General features: G+C 44.2%; 1 protein-coding gene across 3 annotated transcripts in view; it reads right to left on the minus strand.

Moving 5' to 3' along the window:
• The window catches only part of PLCB1 (phospholipase C beta 1), a 290,674-nt gene that overhangs the window by 93,906 nt on the left and 171,807 nt on the right, over window positions 1-24,961 (minus strand). For all 3 annotated transcript variants that reach the window (XM_058802822.1, XM_058802823.1, XM_058802824.1), the window contains exons 6-10: window positions 22,979-23,032; window positions 22,384-22,459; window positions 16,659-16,759; window positions 15,365-15,531; window positions 2,596-2,742 (exon numbers count right to left, since the gene is read on the minus strand). In XM_058802822.1, the coding sequence (XP_058658805.1) occupies window positions 2,596-2,742; window positions 15,365-15,531; window positions 16,659-16,759; window positions 22,384-22,459; window positions 22,979-23,032 (545 nt within the window). The remainder of the gene's footprint in view (window positions 1-2,595; window positions 2,743-15,364; window positions 15,532-16,658; window positions 16,760-22,383; window positions 22,460-22,978; window positions 23,033-24,961) is intronic.

Genomic DNA, 24,961 nt, shown 5'->3' on the forward strand with positions numbered 1-24,961 from the left:
GCAGTAACACTTCTAAATAAATAATCAGGACTTGATGTACTGCCAAGGGTTTCTACTAAAGGCTAGGAAAGTGATCAGCATAATTAAAAATAAATTCAGAGTGCGCACATGGTGATTTTTATGTTATAATGTTGTTTCTTTGTGCATGCTTTTTCTGGGTTTAAAAAAACCAACAAAGGGAGAGATAATTTGTAGGGCATTAAGCTCAGTAATCATAAAGTAATGCCAGGCTGAGTGGTTTTCTTATTGTCCTGGTAATTATTACATGACCAGTTGCTATTTCATGGGCTCAGTCAGGGCAAAGGTGCTCCCAAGGCTTCCCTTCCAGAGCCATGAGCACTTGGGCAGATCCTTCAAACTCTTTTGGGACAGGGAATAGCCAGCTGCCATTGATTTCATTGACTGTATTTCCTAGTTGGAAGAAAGCAAATGGGAGTGTGATTGCTGTGTCCATGCAGGTTCAGAGCAAAGTCCCAGGCTGTCAGTTTTTCTAATGCACAGATCAAAATCAAATCACGAATCCCATTGTGGGCCAGCTGCCACACATTCACTGCACATAATGAACCCACTGAAAGGGAAGGGCCTGTGGTTGGTGCCTGTAAATGTGAAACGTGCACTCTGAGAAGGAATTTGAAAGAGTTTCAAACTTCTCTTGCACTATGCCCTGGGTTTATCCTGATTTACTCCCCCCAGTTTCCTAAGCTAGGAATATTTTGTCAAATTAAGGCTGAAGATCACGTTTCCAAATATAGCCTCTGACGTTCCTTGGAAATGCAGGCACAGAAACCCGTAGGTGCAATCTGAGATGATCTGCACACTTTCACATCCAAGTCAAAGCAAGTGCAGCAAGTGTCAAGGTAAATAATTAAACATGTGAGGTCACTTGTAGTGCAGCTAAAAAAACAGAATAGGTTGGACTAATCATGAATCCTTAATTCTTTGGGGTCTGGCTTCTGTACCTCTAAATCTTTGGAGCACATCTCTGTCCTGACCAGCCCTGATAAGAAACTGTGGTATGGACCTGGCTGTAAATTCCTGCTGGTAGAGGGGAGAGCAGTCTTTTATCTGCTCAGATCAACCTCAAATTGCATGGTCTCTAAACCTCCTGCGGGCCCGTGCTCCTCCTCTGGCACTTGCAGCTTGACTCTTTTCTTCCAGAATATCTGTATGAAGCTGCAGCATTTGCCCTAAGCACCAGCTAATCCTCAGTGACAGCACAAAGTCCTCACTGGAGGTAAGAGGTCTGGAAAGCATCACAGTTAAAAATTGCTTTTGCTTTGGCCATGTCCTCACTCCACCAAAGGGCATAAATTTCTGCATATTGGAATCATAACTTAAAAGTGGCCACGCTGATTTTCGTTTCTTTGAATTCAGAGAAAGAAAATCCCTGTCAAAACAAATACTTGTGTGACAAGTTCTAGCACAAAACACATTTTACAGCTGAGATATAAGCCCTTGAAAAATGGTGTCTAATGGAAACAATGACAGTTCATTCACTCTGTGAAAGCTGGCAAAGGAGCTGGAGAAGGAGCTGGAACAAACACAGGGCAGATGAAAATAACTCCCTGAGGTCTGTTTAAAGTGGGCATCACCACTGCCTGGGCTTGTTAATGTTCTGCCATGCTGGCTCTCTGAAGGAGTTGGTCAGCTAGGGCCACTCTAATAGCATTAAGAAGCCTACATTACACATAAACCACACTTTTAGCATTCAGTGCAGCATCATTTTTTAAATTAAACATAATGCTAAGTCATCAGCAAACATGACAGGACAAAGCAAACATCAAATCAAACAGGACAGAACCCCCTGTGCACATCTGCTTGCCCCAAACATTTGTTCCCACGTAAACCAAACTAAAATAGTAAATTTACAATTATTTTCTCACGAGTTAACAGAACCTTGGACTAGGAAACACATGCCAAAAGTCAAATTCCTAAACTGCCTTAGCGTTTTCTGAGTCTTAAAGCATTGTTGACTTTGCTGTGCAAACAACACAGTTCAGACTGTAACCCTAATTAACAGGAGCTTCTGGGTGCTCAGCCTTTTTAAAACATGACAGCACCTAAAGGTTTCAGCTCAGATGTCAGATATTGGCAGGGAACAGAATTCCCTCCTGGCACTTACGGGCTGTCAGAAAGTTATGTGCCATGCTGAACCTCCCTGATCTCTGAATCAAAGCAAATTTCATGGAGCACAGCAAGCTGCCAGATTTCATGTTTATGGGCAAATTTATGAGCTACAGAGATGTTTCCCATATTCTGCTTTGCACACTTGTCCTTCTTTGTTGCCATAAAAAGTACAATGTTCGTTCTCCTCCCTAAAGATGGGCCTTAATCTGCAATCCCATTTGAGAGAAGCTATTCAGGGACTTCACTGGGTTTCTGACCAGAACTTTTCTGTACAAAGCAAGTGCTGGTCACCTGTTAATTAAAGTATATTTGATGCACTTGTGTTGCAGCTGCAACAAAAATCGAGTGCCACCCTTGCTTCCCTGGAGAACGAACTCCACCACGTGCTTAATGCTGCTGATTTCAGTGTATTTTATGTCACCACTGAAAACACCCAGAATTTCTGCAAGGTCAGACATCAGGTGGTACCTGTGAGGTAGGTGTTGTGTGAGGAGTTGATGAAGTAGTGTGACAGTGGCTGAGACATGTCCTCATTCAAGTCCAGTTTCTCAGGGGGCACGACGCCGTTCTCCTCCCCGCTCAGGTAGCGCATGAAGCCATCCACGGAGATCTGTCCTGGGAGAGCAACCAGGGAGAGCACAGTCAGTCCCAGCTGCACACCCTGGCACAGGCAGCTTACAGTGCCACCTTTTGGCTCCGGATTTACAACAGAAAGATTTCATGCCACATTTGGGTATAAAAACTTAGACAAGAGACACATACCACAAAGACACAGGGATATGAGGGATTCACACTTTTTCCTTTTCTGGCTTTTTGCATTAAAATTATCTTAGCCCTAAAATTCTCAATGAAACTTCAAAAAAATATCCATTGTGCTTTACATAGTTCAAGTCAAGTTCATAGTTCAAGTCAAGAGTTAATTGGCCTGTCTTTTTCTTTCACCGCTGCCATGTTAAATTTGATCTGATGTCTCTTCTTGAGATGGAACCACAGAAGAATCCATGTCAGCAGCTACAGCCCTCAGTGAGATCCTTCCCTCTGCAGGGTTTGGAGCTTGCCAGCACAAGAAATTTATTTTTTTTTCCCCTTCAAACACCTCTTCTCTAATTTATCTGATTAATTACAATTCCCCTCCCCACGGGGTCACTCAGTAGTGCTTTGTTAAAACACTTAAAACCAGCACAAACATAAAAATGCCTCCTTTTTCCTGAGGCACCTGGCAATTGAAATGTTCAACACAGCTCAGGGCCACATAGGCACCTCCTGCTGAAGAAGGCAAGAGCCTCCTCATCCTCCCCTCTGCCTTATTCCTTTGTCCTCTTTCCCTCACACTCTGCACCTTCCCTGCCACACTCTGCATTTTTTCCCATCACACTTTGCATATTTTTGACTTGGTTCCCAAAGCACACATAAGTGTGCTAAGTTTAGTAAAGCCAGCTAAAGTTTGGTAAATAACAGAACCATTTTAATGTTTTTATTGTGCATTGGAACAGGTCTGAAAAATATAAGTGTGGAGGAGAAATACAAAAGTGTCTAATGTACTCTTACCACAGACATTCCCAACACCTCAAAATTAGAAACACGCACCTGAATTAAAAACTTCCAAGAGTCTAGAAAGGCACTGCCCAGTGTGGAAGTGTCTCTCTGCCTCTCCTGCAGAAATACTTGAGGCAGTTTCTCAGCAAATGGTTCCACAGAACACCTCAAACTGCTGCTCCATGCAACCTTCAGGGTGCTGGAATTGATGCAGAGATCAAAACAGAACCACCACATTGGGAACCAAGTGAAGTCAACAGAATCTGGCATTTCTCCATTCCAATTTTATAGGAAGGAGAAGTAATTTCCTACTAGAAGAGGAGTATGTTGAGAGGTTCTATTGAATTTCCTGACTGTGATCAGCTTCATTATATGAAACACGGGAAGTGTTTGTGCAGCCTGATCTTTTTCTGCATCCCTGGCTCCACCTGATTGTTCCAAAATAGTTACAAGGGAGGGAAAAAAGAAAAGCACAAATGAAGTGGCAAGTTCTACACATTTCACAAGAATTCCTTACTAACTGCAGCTACACAATCCCATAGCTTTCAAGATCTATTACAATTGATCAAATACATGAATGTTCCTGGATAAAAGAGAAAACCACATAAAAATGTAACTGTTGCTTTGTCCACAAGGCTCTTTTCTAGTCAGCATTTGTCTGCTCTAAATACACCAGAAGCCACTTCTGCTATCCCAGATCCTTTTTCCTGGAGCAGTCTTCAGGCAGGTGACACACTTCTGGCAAATGAGTTATCAAAATTCACCGAATTTCCAGGGGTAATGAAGTGAATCCTCTTTTCCATGGTTCTTAGATCTTGTCAACATTCATCAGTCAAAATGTTTTCTTCTGTAGCTCATGAGATCTGGACTATCCCCATCCTGGGAGCTGGTGATCACTCATTTGCCATGAAGCAGGAATTCCAGCCACTGTGCTGGAATGACAGACTGTGCTTTGTGAATGCACTTCTCAGAGGCTCCTCTGTTTGGAGACTGAGTAACCACTCAGTAATAGTGTGATAACACGCCCTTGGTGCGCTATCTTAGTCCTGTTTGCCAGATCCAGAGAGCCAGGCCTGTGTCTCCTATGAGGCCCGTGACAGTGCTGGGGCACACACAGGCGACAGCCCATGGAAATCTGTTCCCATGCAGCTTCCAGGGCTGGAAAAAGCTGCTTTCGACACAGAAATCCTTCTCCCAGAGCCTAGCAAGACACAGGTAGCTTGACCAGATCCTGCTTTGCCAACCCTTTTAACAGCCAGCACGACCAGCATGGTGCCTGATGTGGAAATGCTCCTGGGAGCCGGCCAGCTCTCAGCATCAGGATGTAAACAAACCCTGCTCACTCAACACCTGCTCAAAGACATCAGGGTTCAAAGCAGTTTGAACTGCCAAAAGAAGCTGCTCCTGCAGTTCTGTGCCCTCTGCACAGGTCCAAGACCAAAACAGCAGCAGTGCAGTAGCCTGGGGGAGATTTAATAAAAGTGCAGCTAACCCTGAGAACTTCCCAAACAGCTGCTGGGTCTAAACTTCATCCCCTTATTTTGATGTGCAGCTCTCTAATTTTCCTGGGCTCTAGGAAAATTTTCTAGCCCAGCCTGCTCCCAGGAGCCTTCCAATCCTCCAGGAAAAGTCTTGGGATGGAAAACAAGAGAGGCACAGCAGAGGCAGCAGAAAAGGCAACATATGTTAGCACTTTTCTTTGCATTTCATCCTTGCAACTTTAACAACAGCCTTCACTTGTCCCTTAAAGTTTGTGGATGATCTGTATGACAATCAAAATGTGCATTTGCTTGTACACAGTAAGCAGGTTAGGTCACATGGATTTTAAACATTTCTATCTGTATATTTGCAAACTTCATAGTGCTTTCCATTTGTTTACAGCCATGCTGTTATCCATTCAGTTATAATCTAACTGGAAAGCACCATTGTGCCAAGAGATGTTATTAAAGCAAAAAAGAAAACAAACAAAAAGGAAGCGAGACAATTAATTGGCACCTCGTATCTCCCAGTCAGTAGCACAGAATTGCAATGGTGTTTTGTCTGACAGGGAAATCAGGTTTATTCCAATGCAGTCTGTAACAATAATCACATTTGCTGTAATCCCACACAACTGAGCAGCCCTCTCAAATTGAAGATAAGAATCCAACAAGCAAAGCAGACACTTGATAATCCAGTGGGAGATCTGTGAATCGTGTTCCATTGGAAACTCTCTCTCACAAACAGCCCTGCAATTCCCAGCTCATTAGGGATTAAGATTTCATGCACAGTGTGGAGCAGGATGCACAGATCCTGGTGTGTCTCCTGACACTGGGCACACATGAGCTACTGCAGAGAAGCTCCCAGGATGAATTTCCATGTTTCCATTTCCACACTGTTGGGACACAGTGCACCAGAGCTGCTCTGGTGGCACTTGCAGGGTTTGCATCCAAGTGGTGCTGGAAGCTGCTTGGCTTTCCAGGCACATTTCTACTGCTCTATCGGTTGGGAGTTGTAGTTATCACAAAGTTCCATACCTTCTCGGTGATGTCTCATGGGCATCTCCTTGCAGCACTGACTCCTTCTTCCTCACAGCACAGCCACCACACTGCAGCCCTCCCCTCAGCCAGCTCACCCACTCTTTTGTAGCACTCTTCCTCTTACTGGGCACAGCTGTGGCCTGCTAAGGGCAGGCCTGTTCCTGATTTTGGGGATTGGTACAGCTGCAACTCCTCAGGTGTGAGACTGCCTTCTGCACTGTCTGTATTCTCGTACATTCTATCCCCCCACAGGGGTAACTGCAGTTTCTGCTTATTCAGCTTTGCAAACCAGGGCAGGACAGGACTGTCCCACTGCACTGTGCACCCTCTGCCGCTCTTGGTGGCAAAGTCACCACAAGGAGAGAACACAGAATGAGCTCAGCCCACACTGAAAAGACCCCAACCCTACAACTGGGTAAGGACCTCACCCCAATTATCTTAGTGCTGCTTTGTTTTAGAAAAAACAGTGAGCATGGCAAAAACTGTCAAGCCTCAGGTCAGGATCTGCAGATACATCAAAATATCACAGTAGCAGCCACCATTTACACACCAGGGGCAAAAATCATCAGTAGCTCCTCCATTTCAGCAGTTCTCTCAATGATCACTAAGGGCAGAAATTCACACTAGTCAGCCTTATCAAATTAATAAGTAGAGGAACAGCAATATATCTGAATTACTGCATCTGGCTATTAGTGAAGCATTTAATGAAGTTTTAAACTCAGATTTTTCCTAATTGGAAAAACTAATCTGCTAAAAAGCTCAGATAGAAATAAACTGAGGTCAGCTTAAAAGATCAGGGTTTCTTTGAATTTGAAAGCTGAACTACACAAGAAGTCCAGAGGCTGAACACTGATCAGTGGTAGGTCTGGTTTCATAAAGTCCTTAATAATGTGAAAAAGTAGAACCAACAACACAGGGTTTAAAAACCAGACAGTTCTCTGGTGGCTGTTGGCAAAACAAGAGGGCAAAGCTGTCATGAACCAGGTAAACGGGACACAAATAAATGAGAACACACAAACAACAATTCAAGCTACACAGCTAATCACTGCAGCAAAGGAAAATCCAAAATACAGAGGAGAACAGGGAAGATAGGAATCCATCACCCTGAGAAACAGATGAGATGCAGAGAATGGCAACCCATCTGCAAAGGAAGCTGCATCACAAAAGGTGATTAAGAAAAAGGAATTAAACAGGTAATGAGACCAGAGTGAGCACTAGAATACTTGGGATGTGTGTCTGAAAGAGCTTGGCACTGCTTCAATTAAGTGTGCTAGGAAACAGTCTTGCAGTGGATTTATTGCTTGTGTCATTGCTTAAATCCTTTAAAATCAAAGCAGGACAATATCCTGTTGTGCTCAAATCTCATTTCCTTTCCCTAAACTTGGAGGAAAACATAACGGATCCAATCCTGCCCTTAGTTTTAGTCATTGAAATACCTCCTGTAATTAGAGTTACCTGGCCACAAACCAAAACAAGCTGTCTTGGGGAACATGTTCTTGCAAGAGAAATGGAAAACTCCCTCAGTAAGGAAGGGACAGAGCAAGATTCCTCTCTCCAGGCTTGTATGGGTACTGTGCAGTGAGACACAGGGAGATGTGAGCACAGACAGAGAATGGTACAGGATCAGGATCAATTATCCTATAGATATGGTTTATGCAGATACAGGATCAATTATCCTACAGATATGATTCATCCTGATACAGGATCAGGGTAAATTATCCTCTAGATATGGTTTATCCTGATACATGATCAGGGTAAATTATCCTATAGATATGGTTTATATTGATACAGGATCCGAATCAATTATCCTATAGATATGGTTTATCCTGATACAGGACCAGGATCAATTATCCTATAGATATGGTTTATATTGATACAGGATCTGAATCAATTATCATATAGATATGGTTTATATTGATACAGGATCTGAATCAATTATCATATAGATATGGCTTATATTGATACAGGATCTGAATCAATTATCCTATAGATATGGTTTATCCTGATACAGGACCAGGATCAATTATCCTATAGATATGATTTCTATTGATACAGGATCTGAATCAATTATCATACAGATATGGTTTATATTGATACAGGATCTGAATCAATTATCCTATAGATATGGTTTATGCTGATACAGGATCAGGATCAATTATCCTATAGATATGGTTTATATTGATACAGGATCTGAATCAATTATCCTATAGATATGGTTTATATTGATACAGGATCTGAATCAATTATCCCATAGATATGGTTTATGCTGATACAGGATCAGGATAAATGCTTACTGAATGGGACACAAATCAAATGAGAACACACAAATAACAATTCAAGCTGCACAGCTAATCACTGGAGCAAAGAAAAATCCAAAATACAGAGGTGAACAGGGAAGAAGATGCCCTGGAAGCCATCACCCTGAGAAGCAGACGAGTATGAATGCCAAGTCAGTGAGGGAGAACAGGGAAAAGCAAACCTGGTGTGTCTGAGCAGCCTCCACAGAAGAGCTTGCTCAGTGCCCACTAACCCACGGGGAAATACCACATGCCCAAGGACACTGAGATCCAGAGCTGTGTGCACAGCAAGGCTCCTCAAGTACAGCAGAGTTCAGGGTGCCTAAATCAGGAATGCTTGTCATTCCAATGAACCATCATATCCACTTTAGCATCTGGACAAGTGCACAGTGAAAACCAAGAGTGGATACAATCATTTACCTTTTCTGGGGGTGGCAAGAAAATGTTTGCAGATGGAAAACCACTTTTCTGAACTATCAAGATGAGGCACTGCAGCCCAAGACACTGAGTTCACTCCAGGGAAGAAATATTTCCTACAAGCTTCCACAGGAGCCATGCCAAACAGCAAATCTACTTAAATCAGAATTAAAAATCAGAATCAAAACTTGGGGAGCATCCCAAGGACACTGCCATCTCCAAGGGAAAGGAAGGTGGAGTGGCACCTGAGGAAAATGCAGGTTTCCAAATCTCACTGGTGCCTGTAGGCAGGAACCATCCAGGTTTAACAAGATCTTAAAGCCAACTGCAGTGTTGAGTGTGGTATTTATTTACTCATTTTATTACAAGTCACAGGCTTTTTCAGCCTTTTTCATCCTCTCAGGAAGGAAGGACTCTGACCCACAGGGGCTACACAGCCTATGAAAAGGAGGTATTTTTTCTGCAGTAGTGCTAGAAAACAGCAAAACACACATTGAAGCAGGGAGGATTCTAAGCACCCAACATTTTCTCTTCCTTCCAATTGATACCTTGGAAACACATTTATTTTGATGGCTATTGATCCTTTGAACGCCTGCAGCAGCTTTCAAAGCCTCTGCTGTTACAATGCACGGTCACAGTTCAGAGACTCTGGTAAGCAGAGCTTTCCTGACAAGGAAAACAAGTCTTGGAGCAGTTCCTAAAGCTTCAGCAGGCAGATGCTAAACTTGTTAGAAGGCAAACTTAAATAACCGGTAATTGTTAAGGAGTTGGGGAAAAGCCCAAGCAACTGATCTCTGCTAAGTCTCAAGACTGAAGCAGGGTTTCACAGCCACAAACCCATCCTCTGCTCTTGACTTCTCAGCAGAGATTGTTTCTGACAGGATATCCCTTACAGCACATCACAAGACAGTCAGTTTAGATCCAATTAAATCCACAAAACCACTACAAAAGCACCTTTACACCGGTCCCTAGCTGCAGTGGGATGAGCACTTTGCAACATGGCAGGTTTCTAAGGCAGCTGAGTGGAAAGGATTGAAATCAGACAGATAAAAACACCATTCATCCCAGCATACTACAGTTATTTCTGACAGACTTGAAAGAGGGACAGCACTGGAATATGTCACTGTCTTGCCAAACCTCTCAAAAACATCCTCTGTACAATGCTCACAGTGATCCTGGGAGATGGAATAATGTTAAATGTTGGCTTACTTCCAATTGCTACGTTGCACCAAAAGACATCTAAAAAGATGTATTTTTCTCTGCTAAGTGATACTTCTCCACCTAAGCTATTAAAGCACTTGCCAAAAGGACTGCCCTGTACTATCATGGGAAGAGATATGAGTGTCAGTGTGCTCTAAGGACTGAAAAAAATCCAAAAGAGAAAAATCACAGGTGACATTTTTACTTCCACGAACTCCTGCAACTGAAAATAGATTAATATTAAAGAGAAGTGGAAAGAATAAAGGGGTGGCACTGCAAAGACAGTGCAAACAAACTGAAAAGAAGGGATTTTAGTCCATTTAAAGGGCCTTCCTTATCTGTCCTTTAAACTTGATTCTGCAGCTGCAGGCACTGCAGTGGACAATCCCTTCCACAAACAACTTGAGCTCTCTCCTAACAACAATTGCTTTTTTTGCCCTCTTTGCTACCTCTGCTACTCTGTGCCAGGACCACATTGTCAGGAAACTTTTCCTCATTTCCAGCCTCAGTTTATTCAAGGCCACTTGATCCCTGTGTGTTCTTGTGCCAGCATTGTCCCTTAGCTCCCCACCTCGTGCTGCCTCCCCAGAGTTCTGGATTTATGGGTGGGGCATGAATTTATGGGCAGGGCATGAATTGATATCCTTCCAGATGCAGGATATTGGTGGATATTGGTGGATACTGAGGGACACTGGTGGATATTGGTGGCTGACTGCATCTGCCAGCAGAAGGAAACTCCCTCCCATGGATGCTGTGCCCTAAACCATGCCATGTTTGTCCAAACTTTATCTGCGTTTGTTTCCATCAGCACTTGAGTCCAGGCTCCTTTATATTTTCAGAAAGAAACCTTATCTAATATTCATCTTCAAATCATAAATTCTGCTGCTAAAATGGAATACTTCCCCGTGCTCCATAAAAGAGGCAGCAACAAGCACAGAATAAACAGTTTGAGTTTTCTGTTTATGGGCTCTGACAGTCTGAGGCCAGGTCAAACACAACACAGAAAAATACTCTCCAGTGGAGATGCAAAAAATCCTTATAATCGAGGACTTTCCGTTCTAAAAGGTTTTTACATTTAGTTTTTCACTTGAGATGCAATGTTCCAAACAACTGCAAGATCTGAAATTAATTTTTCAGCTTAACTAGAAAAAGCAACCTCCAGTGTATTAGAGAAACAAATTTTGCAAATTCATTTTGACAAATAGTTTCCATTAACATATTTATGCTGCCACATTATCCATACAACACTTGTTGCACATATATATATATATATATATAATATATATATAAAATAATTCTTTAAAAAAGGTTTTCTGATAAGCTACCTAGCTTAGCACTTGCTGCTGACAGCCTGGGCTAACCCTAGAACTTTGGTGTGGCTTAAACATTTCAAAGAGTAATAAATCATGCCTGGGATCTATTGTTCTGTCAATACTTGAGACAGAAACAGGGCAGAGAGCTCTTCCCCTGTACAAGTGGAATGCTGGAAAACACTGACAATCCCAAAGTTAATGGGCTTTTGGGGAAGTATTCTCACTTTCCATGTTCCAGTTGGGAGGCCAAAGAATTCCAACTGTTCTGTAACACTTCCTACAAGTGTTTCATACCAACCATTTGCCTGAGTGATTTATACATCAGAATTTATGCTTTAAATATTATGAAGCATGTCTTAAAAGTAGAGCCATGGGTGCACAGTGCTTGTTTTTGCCATTAAAATCTGTTACCTAGGAAATGACCCCCTTCTGCCACCAAAGGAATCCAGGGTGTAATTATTCTTAAGCAGTTACTAAAAGGTGAATTTAATGCAGTGGGGTGAAAATGTTTAAATTGCATAAAAGTTTAAAGGAGGAAAAACACATTTATGCTGGGGTGAATAGTGCCTGGTGTTAAGGCTGCCATGGGAAAAATACATACAATAGATGCTGTATAAAATTAAATATAACTTAATTGAATGATGATTGCTTAATTTATTTTATTACCTAAGAAAAACTCAGCGCAACAACTACCAATAAATGTGCACTGCAAAACAGAATTCATGCTGGAATTCATGGAGAGAGTCATGCAACCAGCTCCTCTACAATCCTTACAAATGCATGTCTAACCAAAGCTGACACACAGCAAATAGATACAGAGAAAATCTGGAGAAAGAAACACTGTGAAATGTAAGAGCAGATCTAAAGGGTTGGCCCTTTAAAATTAAAGAAGCAGCGATAATATTTAAATAAATGCATCCTTACAAGGAAAAAAAAATCAACATCTTTATGCCATTACTTAAAGCACTTTCACACTCTATTTTTAAATCTTCCACCACAAAAACCACTCTAAAAATAAAGGCTGATAATAGCCTAACCCTTGCCTTGCTCCCTCCAATGATGATGTGGAAACACTTAATTAATGGCTTTAGTTTTTTACACTCCTTTCCCTGGCAGCCCTTGGGTTTGTGCTCTCCCTGCTTTCATTCCCAGCCTGGGGCTGGGTGCAGGTGTGGAAGTGAGCCGGGGGCTGTGGCTTGTTAGGTAAGGAGGAGCCACACGTTTCTGTGGAATGGGAAGCACACAGATATGGTAAATTCTCCTCCAGCCTCCCAGCACACAGGGACAGACTGCTCAGCACCACCAGGGGCTCCTCCTGCTCCCGCCTGACAAGGGAACAGCTCGGCAGGGAATTCCTCTCCTTCCCAGCACGACACAAAGCAATAATCACATCAGCTCACCTGGCCCACAATAAAACACCACCGCAGACTCCTGACCTATGCAGATGTCAAGCCCACCTCTCTGCTGATTCTGCAAAAGCTCCTCTGTGTCCCAGCAATAAATGCACCTAAAATTGACTGCAGGAGCTTTACTCAGACCTCTGTAACCTCAGGAACTTCACCAGCAAAAGATTTTACCAGGTACCTGAGGAGTTGCAAAAGTGTAAAACATTTTGGACAGCTCTTGCTTACTGTGCTCAGAACAGTGCAGGTGAGCAGCAACAAAAGGCCACAATGGGGACCAGGGGAATGATGAGATCCCAAAAGCATTTGAGTAGTGCACAACAACTCGCCAGAAATCCATGTAATTAGCTGTGAGAGAATCATTAGAAGAGAATATTGTGGTACAGTGGATGTGCACAGCCAATGAGCTGGGACGGGGAATTAGGAAGAACAATCATCAGAGGAGTGAAGGGCTAGCACTAGCCAAACAGGGAGCAAGGAGTCAGCTGTGCACATGGCTTCCACTTCATAAATTTGGATTTACATTTTTAAGGAAAAAAATCCCTGATTTTATTGAAAAGACCTTTTCAATGCATGACATTTTATTTGCTAACAAGCATGTGCATCACACTGTTGGAGGTTGTCTGGGCACCTGTGTTCATGTTTCTGGCCAAAAACTGTCTGGAAACTTCACTTCAACAACTCTGGCAGCAGGAAGCCTGGGGGATCATCCCTTTTCCAGAACACCACATTAAAAGGTTAAATCACTGCTCTAAATATGTGCTTACATTTTGGTGACATTTTATAGACACGAAGCGTTTTTTGACAATTATTCCATGAGTGCAGAAATGAGTGCACACCTACACTTGATTTAATATACAGTGAGTTGCATTCCCAACTTGGAGCAGATGCACAGAAAATATTGTGTCCCCATGTCATCCCTGATTAGCCAGTTCCTGTCATTTTGGGATTTACACTGGAGCTGCTGCCAGTTCTGCAGCTCAGCTGCCAGACAAGGAGGTGGTTCTTCAGCACAGAGGTGGATACCAGGCTGTGCCAGCTGGACCCAGTGCACAAGCCTGAAAAGGGAAAAAACCCCACAACAATCCCACTAAAAGAATTAACTCTGTGATCTTTCTCTTGCTCAAGTCAGCATTTTCAGAGAGAACTGATTTTTAAAACAACATAGATAACACCCAGGACAAGAGACATCCATGGAGCAGCACCAGGGTAAACAGAGTGAACAAATCCCACAAAAACCTGTGTGCCCCAAGGTAAACAGGGTGAACGAGCCCCACTGGAGGCTGGGGGCAAACACCACCACAGCCCCTTCTCCCTGGGCTCTGTTTCACGTTTTCTCCTTATTGCCAGGCAGAGGTGTGACTCTGGCACACCACACACCTCCCTTCTAATAAATCCTTTATTTGGCCGATGTGGAGTGCTAATATTTGGGTAGCAAGGATGATCTTTCAGGTAACAGACTTTCCTGTAAGGTAAGCACGGAGCACAGCTCTAATATTTGCACAGATGAGAAAGGAGGTCACAAGGGGTTCCATTTCCTCAAGGAACTGCTCCTGCTGACGTCAAGAGACAGTTTGCATAAATATGGCCAAGAAGCAGGATTTAACCCGCCACAAAAAAAACTAGAAACACTCACTTGGATTGGGCTAGAAAAAAAAGAAGCCTTAGGAGGAAAAAATTAGAAGTGTTTGAGAGACAACATTCATGATGACATCAGTTTCCTCCAGCAATATGCAAAGGTGAGAAAGCTTCCAGATGGGAGTGCCTTCAGTTAACCTCCAGATTCTTGGGTCTTTTTTGACTTTTTTGATTCATAATCTCTGGACCAAACCATCTTATTTTCATATTAGATCTGTTTTTCAGGATATTCCCATGGCTCTAAAATTTCTAATGTGTAAACACATCAAAAGCTGCACTAAGCATCAGGATATGTGCATTGGAATAAAACAGGATGCAGACACAAACTGAGTGCTATTTTAAGATTTGTGGTGGTAGCAAAAATCTGCAGAGATTTGTGCAGGAGCTCTTTCACTGGTTTTGGCTAAGTGCCCAGCTAAGTCCTGACAACACTTGAGATGTTCAAAAGGGAATTTTCTGTGATTATAGCATGAAATACACTGAGTTGATCTCATATCTTGCATTGTACACCACTTTATCCAAAAGCAGAGGGCTAGACTTAATGGTATTATTAAATTATAGATTTATCACACTCTGAGTTCCATTGTCCCTGATTTTTTTCTTTCAGCTTTACATTTTAGATGCTGGTAAACAGGCACTGTGACAGTCAGGCTTCTGCTGAGGGTCACATCCCAGAGGAACTCTCCTGTCAATCCCACACCCTGCAAAGCAAGCAGGGAAAGCAGCCCCATCCCTGCTCACTGACACCAGTCAAACACATTTTATTTTAAAATGCACCACAGGATGTCTCACTGGCCTGTGAGATCCCAAAGCAGACAGCTGGGACAGCAGCTGGATTTGGAAGCAGACTTTGCTCTAGCATGTAGGAGAGCTGAGTGACTGTGTCTGAGTGCAGCAGGAGCGTGAAATGCACTGACCTTTCTTGGCCAGGTTGCTGTTGGGTTCATACTTCTCAATCAGCACTTGAACTTGCTCTTGTTTGAGAGGTGGGTAAAGGATCTCGTTCAATCGTGGATCCCGCTGCTTCAAATTGATGAAGTCCATCATCTGATCCACAGTAAGGTAGGGCTTGCTCTTGGCACCACTGCAGAGAAATTAAAGCAAAGTCACGTTAAAACATTTCCTTGAAGTCTGGTTCTGGGTCTGAAACTTCCCAAGGAAACTGAAACAAGATTCATACAAAACTATCACATAACAGAAACATCACTCCACTGTGTCTCTGCACAGTGATTATTTATTTTGATTTATTTTGCCAAAGTTTCTCCATCACACATCTAGGAGGAACATCTCTGAAAATGTTCAGCATTACTGGCATCAATGGGAAGACTTGGAGCAATGCTAAAAGCCTTTCATTCCTCCGAATTCTTGGAATGGAGCTATTTAACAAAGCAAAAGAGAAAACAGCCGTGGGATTCAATCCCCAGCTTGCCACAACCACTCTGCTGGCACTCCTGGCCCAGCTATTTGGGTTACTGCTGAATAATAGCAGCCCTGATTGCATTATTCTGGTGATTTGTGTGGGTACCTTTTTTATAAACCTTCTAAAAGCTTCGAGGTGCTCTGCAAGGCAAGCAAAAAGCTGCCTGCTTGGGGAGGCAGTGAGGAGAGCAGAGTTTGGCACAAGCTGTGCCCTGACAGAAACCCAGGCTTGCTGTCCTGCCTCCACTGACCAGGCTGTGCTCAAAGTGAGGCACACAGATTGCTGCAGGGGTAGAGCACCAGCACTTACAGAGCTCAGAACTGAATGGATCAAATCAGTTGTAGCTGGCTGCTAATTTAATTTCACGGTGTGAATCCATCATACACAAATCCTAAAAGTTGCTGCATTTTTTTTCCCAGTCCTAATTAAGCTTTTGGGGGTGATTATACATATTCTCATGCCTATTTTGTGCTGTTATTGCTTATTACTCTTCTTTCTTTACTTTCTCGGAAACCTAAAGTGTCCTGATCAATGCAGAAAAACAAGACTTGGCAGTTCTCCTCTAGGAACAAATTCCTTTAAAACTCAAGCCATCAGAAGTGGAGGTAAAAGCCTGGGAGAGAAGGAGCCCTTGATCCAAGATTAAATAACAGCCCTGCTTGACATTTGAATCTGTCACTGGCCAGCCCTGCATGCTGCTGTAGTGTAAATAACCCACTTTGCCGTGGCCAGCCCAGGAAATCAGTGAATGGGGAAAATAAATAAATAAAGCAGTGAGAGTGCTTCCTTACAACTCAGAGAAGATGTGGTCGATCTCAGGGCGAGGGCAGAGGTTGTTCAGGAACACTCTGTACACTTCTGGCGTGAAGTCGTCTTGAGGGATGGAATCGTTCTGTGAAATGGGGAAACAAACAGTGAGAGAGACATACAGCACTGTCATATGCTCTGTGCACACTGAGCACTCAGTGTTGGCTGCTTTTGATTTCCGTCCTGCAACCCAGAGGAGCCCAGGTTCTGCAGGGGTGTAAGCTCCCCTGAATGCCAGAGCAGCTTAAAGAGTACAGCTTTAAAAAATACACACAAATATATCTGTATTTTAATTTTAGTTATTATATTATGTATAATATTGTTTATTTTATATAATATTATTTGTTATATTATTTATAATACAATATATTTATTTTATTTATTATATATCTGTATTTTTTTATTTATTATTTTTTATTTTTCAGCTTCCACGAGGCCCAGGTATGTCATCCTCTGAGCACCTGGGAAGGAGGAGGAAGGCACAAGTCCCTACCTGCCCCCGAGCAGAAATGGGTGTACCAGCCCTGCTGAGTCTCTGAGCTCACCCCAGCAGTGCTGAGCCCGTGGCTGTCAGTGAGCAGAGCAGCAGCATCACAGGGGTGAGGATGTCACTCATCCTGCCAGAGCTGTCACACAGCTGGGGAGCAATGTGGGTCACTGTGCCACTGCTGCTACACTTGTTCCCTGGCAGCAGCAGGGATCCTGCCTGCACGTGCACGTTCAGGATGCCACAGTTCTGGGCAGCACTCAAGCAGCACAGCTCTGCCATCCATCTTTATCTTTGTCCTGAACACTCAGTGTGACACACTGGGCAATCAGACTTCTTTTAGAGAAATTGATAAAAATGCTCACCTGCAGAACACATGCCAGCTTTTTTTTTCCCCTTACATCTTCTACAATTTAGAGTGATTTAATTTTAGAGTGATTTAAATTTAGTCCAACTTCTAGATGACAATTTCATCACCCTCACTACATTTTTCTCTGAAAAAACCAAATTACTGGAGGCGTTTACTGTACCGAGTATAAGAGTCCTTCATCCAAGGCTATGGCATGTGGTCGCTGGGAGCACCATGGCCCACAGGATGGCTCTCCACGCTCCAAAAAGGGATGAACTAGAGGAAGAGGATGGTAATTTGGGCACAGAGCTGCTTGCTTGGCAAGGCTGGCTGGGGCAAGCAGTGCCTGTGTTCCTGTGCCTGTTCAGCAGCGCTGCCAGGCGAACCTGCAGCACGGCTCAAGCCTTTGTTGGACCCAAGGAAACTTTGCTGTGCTCTTCCTGCCTCAGGTTACAAGAAGTAAGCAATGCCACAGGCATCACTTTGTGTCCTTTCATCCGAAATCCACACAGCCTTGAGAGGGCTTTATCCTGTTTCTGTCCATAGGAGTCAATCTGTCCCAGACTGACCAGTCTGGGCTGTCCTCCGCTCTGCCTGGACAACCATCCCCAGGCTCCCACATTCTGGGTGACCCCACCAGACCCTTAACCCTCCTTTTCTGGCAGGCTGGCGTGGCTGCAGGGTGAGCTGGTGCCAACACCTGTGCTTGCCTTGAGGCTGGGATTCCCAAAGCTTGGGAATTCTCCTGTTCGATCTGCCAGCCTGCCCTCCCCTGCTCATAACCCCTGTCCAGCAGGGTGCTGCTCCTCAGCCAGGCCTTATCAATGATTCTCTGACCACCACAGAGCTACAGCTACAGCAAGCCACTATTTTTTTTCTTTACAAGGGATTTGAAGGTGCTCAGCTGAACAAAAGTTTATTTCTTCCAACAGCCTGAGATCCAGAACCTCAGACCCAGTTAGCAGACATCACTTTGCCTCCCTGTGTCTCCAAACACCCACTGCAAAGAGAACAACCAACATGAGCCCTCAGGCACAAGTGTACAGAGCTTTTTAATAGGCGTTTCCTAGCAGTACCATCATCAGTGGGTACAAACCACAGATATCTAGATGGGAGACTGAAGCCACCTCAGGCACACCTCCCACAGCCACATTTGGCTTCCAAAAGCCTGTGTGCCCCCAGGGATGGAAATACACTGCCCCCTGACTCAGGCTGGTCTGAGCCATCCCCGTTCCAGAGGAACCACCCACACACCTTATGGGCTCATCTCTCTGTGACACCAAGGAACAGAGCACAAACCCACTGCACCACATGAGAGCATCCCTCCTTTCCAGCCTGGCTCAACGCTGGCATTCCATTTTATTCCTTGATTAGATTCTCTACTAATTTCAAGCCCTGCTGATTTAGGATTTGCCTGCTAACCTGCCTGCTTTTGAAACATCTGTATCCAGTCTGTTACGTATTTGGCAGCATGAGAGCTAATTCAGATTATTTGCACAGACTGGACTCAAGAGCTGGTTATTTTATTTTAACACTCAAGCTCGCTGGTGCTTCATTGTGAACCCTGACATTAACTAGAAGGCAAAAACCACTTTTCACAGCCAAAAGGCCAGCTAAAATAAAGCTCTCCAAATTCTATTTAAGGCACCTTCAACCAAAACAAACAAAAAACATCCAACAATAACAAAAAGCAACCTTATTTCCAAAAGATAGCCAAGTTTTAAACAAAACCAACACAGGGGAATCAGATGGCAGTCAGAAATTCATTGGGGTATTTTAAAACTTTGTTTAAATGTTTATTTAATCTTTCTGCTTTTAGATCTGCTGGATGATGACTGTTCCAAAAATCAGGGTTTGACCCTCCAAGACTCCACACAGGCCAGTTGTGCCCCAGAAAGAGAGAAATAATTAAAGTCATGTTTTGAAAAGTGCTTGACTTGAGGCCCATGGCTCATCCCACTGTGATCATGCCCTGCTGCTCAGCACTGCAGAGAATCCACCTCTATTAAGGTCCTTAAAGACAAAATAAAGGATTTATCTCAGCAACTCTGAGGGTCCTCTCTGGCGCTACTCCTCAGGAGGAAAACAATTACCTGGGCAAGGAGAACTCTTGCTCCTCTTGCACTAAGTGCAGAGCCTGCAGGTTTTTTCCCTGGGGAGCGGGGCTGATGGATGGGGTACCTGTCCTGTCACAGAAAATCCACACAGGGACACTGTCCCCTGTCACTGTGAGAGGCACATGAGGGAATATCCCAGGCTTCAAGATCCACTCCCAAGTTCCAAGAGCTGCAGCACACAGGGTGTGAAGCTCATGGCCAATGAGCTCCATATCCTCCCAGAGCAATGAGAGGTGGGCAAGCTCAGGGAGAAAATCCACGAGGCATGAATATGAAAGTGCAGAGCCTGAACTGCTAACATCCATGAGAGATTTTCATGAATTCTCTGAATAATTTGGCTGAGCAAGCTCCCTGATATTCATGTCTTGCGTGCTGCTGGAGTCCACTGCTCTCCCAAGGTTTTATGGCAACACCGTGTGTCCTGCAGTAATAGGGCAGAAAAGCTGGAGCTAAGAATTTCACTTGCTCAAATAAACAGGAACACAAAGGAAAGGAGATGTGGTTGAAGTTCTGCTTCTCTTCCATTCCCTTACCTCCATGAGATTCAGTTTTGCCCTTCCACAGTATTTTCCAAAGATGATCACCACAGTTCTCTTTGGTGCATGCAGCGCATTTCCCTTTTGTCCCAACCAAAGAAAGGATCTACTTCATACTCTGAATCACTTTCAAGATGGTATCCCAGCAACAAGCATCCAGCAGTGTGTATGTAAAACTGGCTCTACTTAGATAAATAGCAGAAAAGGCTGCAGTTTCTTTCAAAGACCCAAATGGTATTTAAATTTTCCTTTCAGAGACACGTAGTAAACGGAAGGAATAAATCAGCTGATTCAGAAAGCAGCGCCTCAGAGATTTTTTTTGCACACTTTGTCTTGTTTGCTATCAATTAAATGGAAACTCATCTTTAAAACCTTTCTCTCCACATTTCTAACCTCACAATATTACTTCAGATAAGATTATTACAGTATTTTATGCCTACTTTGCTGACATTCCTTGGAATTTTATTTAAACCTACGAAGGAAGGTCTCACTGAAGGGGTGTTTGAGGGTTGGCTGGGAAAGATTCTGCTCCTCTGTTCTGGAGCTGCAGGAAGGGGCTCTGTTAAACCAGTGGGGGAGCAGATGTCAAGGAAACCTCTCAGCACAGAGCTTTGTATGAGTCAGGGGATCAGGAGATGCAGGCTGTGTCTGCTACAGAAGGGTTGTGCCCCACCTCTTGGATCCCTGAAGGAAGGAATTATCCTGCAGGAACCTGTCCTGGGATTAAAACCCAGATTGAGCAGGGAGGTGGGAGCACATGTCCCACTGTGGTTGCTCCCAGCCTCACCCAATCTGTGACTCCAGAGTTAACTGGAAGTCATGCCATCTGAAAAAGGCTTCTTAAGGGCCAGGTGCCATCCTGGAAATGCTCTGGGTTGAGGAGAGCTCCTGGATGAGCAGGATGCAATGGCTGCATGCCTGCAGTGTTAGCAGCTCCCACAGCACATTTCCTTCATGCACCTTTTGGATAAGGCAGGGAGGCTTAGCCTGTCACTTATCTGCAGCCACAGATCACACCTCAGGCTAACACTGAAATTGTGCAAAGGTCACTTATCCTTCAAATGGCCTCACAGGATTCCTCCAGGACAACTCACACAAACTCTGCCCTTCCTTTGAATCCTTTCAGGCTTCTTCCAGTGCCCCTGATCCCAAACAACTCCAACCCAAAGGCACTCAGAGGGCTCTCAGGAACCTCGGGGTGGGAAGCCAGAGCTGCTGCTGAGGAGCCGCCCAGAGCAAAGGCAGCACAGAGCAGAGGACACAGCAGCCAAGCCCAGCCAAGCTTGTAGGAGTGACGGGGGGTAGGATGGTCAGGATGGATGGAGATGAGAGATCTCGAAGGCCAGGTCAGGAACTTGTGGTTTACTGCAAAGGGCCTGGGTGCAGGGCCCTGCTGGGAGCTGCCAGCCACAGCTCAGAGCAGGCTGAGAGAAGAGAGGGGGAGAGAGGATGAGAGGGTAAGAGAGCAAAAGGGGTAAGAGAGCGAGGTTCTCATTACAATACAATAAATCTTCTGGGTTGAATAGTCTAATTTGTTGTCTTATATAGCACAGCAGTTCTATTATCATTATAGCACAAGGATTCCGTATCACCAGAGTTTTGTACCTCCTCGATGTTTCTCGTAGACAGCTCCTCTAAGCACTGACTCTTCCTGGTCCTTGCAGCAGCCATCTGACTCCAGCTCCCACCAATCCACTCTTTTACACCACTGTTCTTATTGGCTACAGGTGTGGCCTGTTAACATCAGGCCTGCTCCTAATCTTTAGTAATTGGTTCAGCTGCAACTCTTTAGGGGGTAAGATTGCACTCTATACACTTTCATTTACCCATTCTGTGTCCCCCTACACTAATTTTTACTAACTAATCTAGTACAATATACAAATTTTATAGCATTTACATACAGCCTGTAAGAATCATTACATTACCACATTGTGTTACATTTTAAACTTTAAAAACTCCTCTTTGGGGCCCTTCTGCCAAGCTGGCAGGGCCTGCTCTGACCCTTGAAGCTGCCTGCAAGCAGAGGGTGCTGCTCCATCAAAAGGGGATCACCTTCAGCCGGCCACACCATTGTTTTCTTCATTGTTTGAGGTATCTCAAAGCTTGCTTTCATTTCAATCTCCCTTATAGTTTCCATATTCTCAAAACCTTTTGCCAGGCAATCATACTGATAAGGCTTTCCTGTTCCATGTCCCCCACAAGAGCTTGCTCGGTGCTTACCCTGGAGGAGGGCAGGTTGCAGGCCTCCAGCGCCGTCTCCACGCGCTTTCTGTCCGAGGAGAACAGGCGGTAAATGCTGCAAGGAGCACAAACACAGGGTTTGCTGTAAACACCTGCCTTGATGGCCCTTGTGGCTCAAGGACTGAGTATCTCCCAGCAGCCTTTTGCATCTTTAGCCATTTGTTTCCATTTGCTGGCTGCTCAGTACAGAGGGGAGTTTGACAGTGCACAGCTTTAACCCTACCCCACACCAGCCCCTATCACAGCAGGCATTTATTTCAGCCATCACTGGTCTCCTCATTCCCCCAGTGCCATGCAATTTCAATCTGCTTATTTACACATATCCCTGATATAAAGAAATTATGCTGCTTCTTTTATTTTTTTTTAATTTTTAATTTTCACAAGTGGAAAGAACCAGGGCAGAGAGGCAGAACGCCTGTGTCCCAAGGGCATTTGAGCAGAGACACCCCGTCACCCCATCAAGAGAGGGTAAAATTATTCTTCTAGGCACAGGGGTCCCCAGCTCATCCCAAACACATCTTCACAGCCCAAAGCCAGCAGAGAGCACGTGGCAAGGAAGGGGAACAGCACTTACTTCTTCAGAGGAATGCGCCCCTCTGGAGTCACCTGCAGCTTGAGCTTTGTATAGCTGTGGAGAGAAAAGCACCCTGCTTTATTTTTACAGCATTTTCAAGGAGCTCTCCATCACCTTCTTCGCTCTGGGCTAGTGCTCTGATCATGTGGCAAGTCCCACTCAACTCCTTCTCCCAGGAGGAAAACATGTTGGGATATCATTATTGACCACAAACCTTCTACTGTCTGTCCTGAGAGAACTGTAAATGAGTTTTACAGCAACATCATCTGGTGAAAAGTGTGGCAACACTTAAATATTTTAGAGGACTTTTTTTCTTTTTTTTTTTTTTTGTTAGAAAACTCAGCTTTTTCACTTCACCCACTGGTCTGCCAAGAGAAGAAGGAACTGCAAGGTTCTAATAAACTTTCCTTTTCTTCCCAACAGAAAATGCCATTAGCAACCACTTCAAAAGCACACTGCACGCTGAAACTAGGATGACTGGGATAGGAACATTTCTACAAATCCTTGACTGCCCACAGTTTCATCTGCTGGAAACTGAAGCCTTTCGTGCTACTCTGTCACCAAGCACAACCTCCAGCACTGAGGGAGATTAAAACAAAAAAAATCACAACAGTTATTTAAAAAAACCCAAAAGTTTCTTTTATTTTGCCTTCTAGTTTTTCAAAATTTGACTACATTTTGGTGACATTGAGTGTTTTCCTCTATAACCAAGGAAGAAGATGTCCAAAAGCTGTTTATTATTGCACTCCCAGTGCTCCAAGAAACTAAATGTCATAGAGAAAACCCCTTCATTCTGCTCTAATGCAATCTGGTTTTCTCTTTCAACGAAAGGGTTCTGATAGGACTCCAACCAACCCTTTGCTTAGTACACCAATTATAATGGGGAAATAATTTAATCTTCAAAGTCATACATTTCTTAAGTGGCTGATTTGGCATCTGTGCAGAGGAGCTGGGAAACCTTACGGTTTCCAAGTGATTTATTAATTAGTGGGAAAAAACACAGGAATGCCATGCTTGCCTGCCACTGAATCCACACAGTGTGTCCAGTGACTTCATCTTTAATTAATATGGCTTGAAAAGCTGCCAAGGAACAGCTCCAGCCAAGGAGCTCTGCTGTAGCGTGTGATGAGACATTTCTCCCCTGGTTTGGGTAGGAAAGGGCCCATTAGGCACAGCCCAACCCTCCCCACTGCAGAGCTGCCAGCAGAGCCCACTGGGCACCTGGGCATTTCAGGGGCAGGAAATTGTACAACAAATCCCCCTCCAAGCCCTTCTCCAGCCTGTGCAGCTGAAGGAAGTCACAGCTCAGGTGGGCACACTCCCAGCAGGCAGGGCCAACAGGAAATGTGAAATGTTCCCATCCATCTGGGATTTTGTTTGCCTAAAACATCCCTGCTGCCCCAACACACCCTTGTCAGACACAATGCTGTGTTTCCAACAACACCCACCCTTCAGAGCTGCCTCAAGAATTCCTGCATGGGGAGGAAACACACACCCACAGATGCACATCCCTCCTCCCTCCCACAGCAGGCACCTGTGGCTCTGTGGGATTAAATTCAGCACTCTGGAACATTCTGACTCTGAGGGCAGCTCATGGAAGAAACCTCACAAAGTGCAGGAAAAGGGAAAGTTAATTTTGGAGGGAAGAAGATTTTAGGAAGGTAAGTTTAGCCCTGCCTGTGAGCAGGGAAAGGTGTTTGGGGGAGGCAATAAGCTGACTTTAAGCAGCTAACTCACAGGCTGGGGAGGTGCAGCCCCTCTTTTAGAAGCCCAAAAGGCCAGTGAGTATCCCAGTTCAACACCAGCACTTTCTGGCAGGCTTTGCCATGCTCTTCTCAAAGCTCTGATTTCCACTAAACTGCCTCTCATCAGCTGAGAACTGCTGAATTGAGAATTGTCAGGTTGACAATTGTCAGTTGCTTCATCTCTTCCCTTTTACCCAAACCTTCTCACAAACAGCTTTTCTGCTTCAAGGAAAGCAAC

The sequence above is a fragment of the Ammospiza caudacuta genome, chromosome 3 (assembly GCF_027887145.1).
Source record: "Ammospiza caudacuta isolate bAmmCau1 chromosome 3, bAmmCau1.pri, whole genome shotgun sequence".
NCBI lineage: Eukaryota > Metazoa > Chordata > Aves > Passeriformes > Passerellidae > Ammospiza > Ammospiza caudacuta.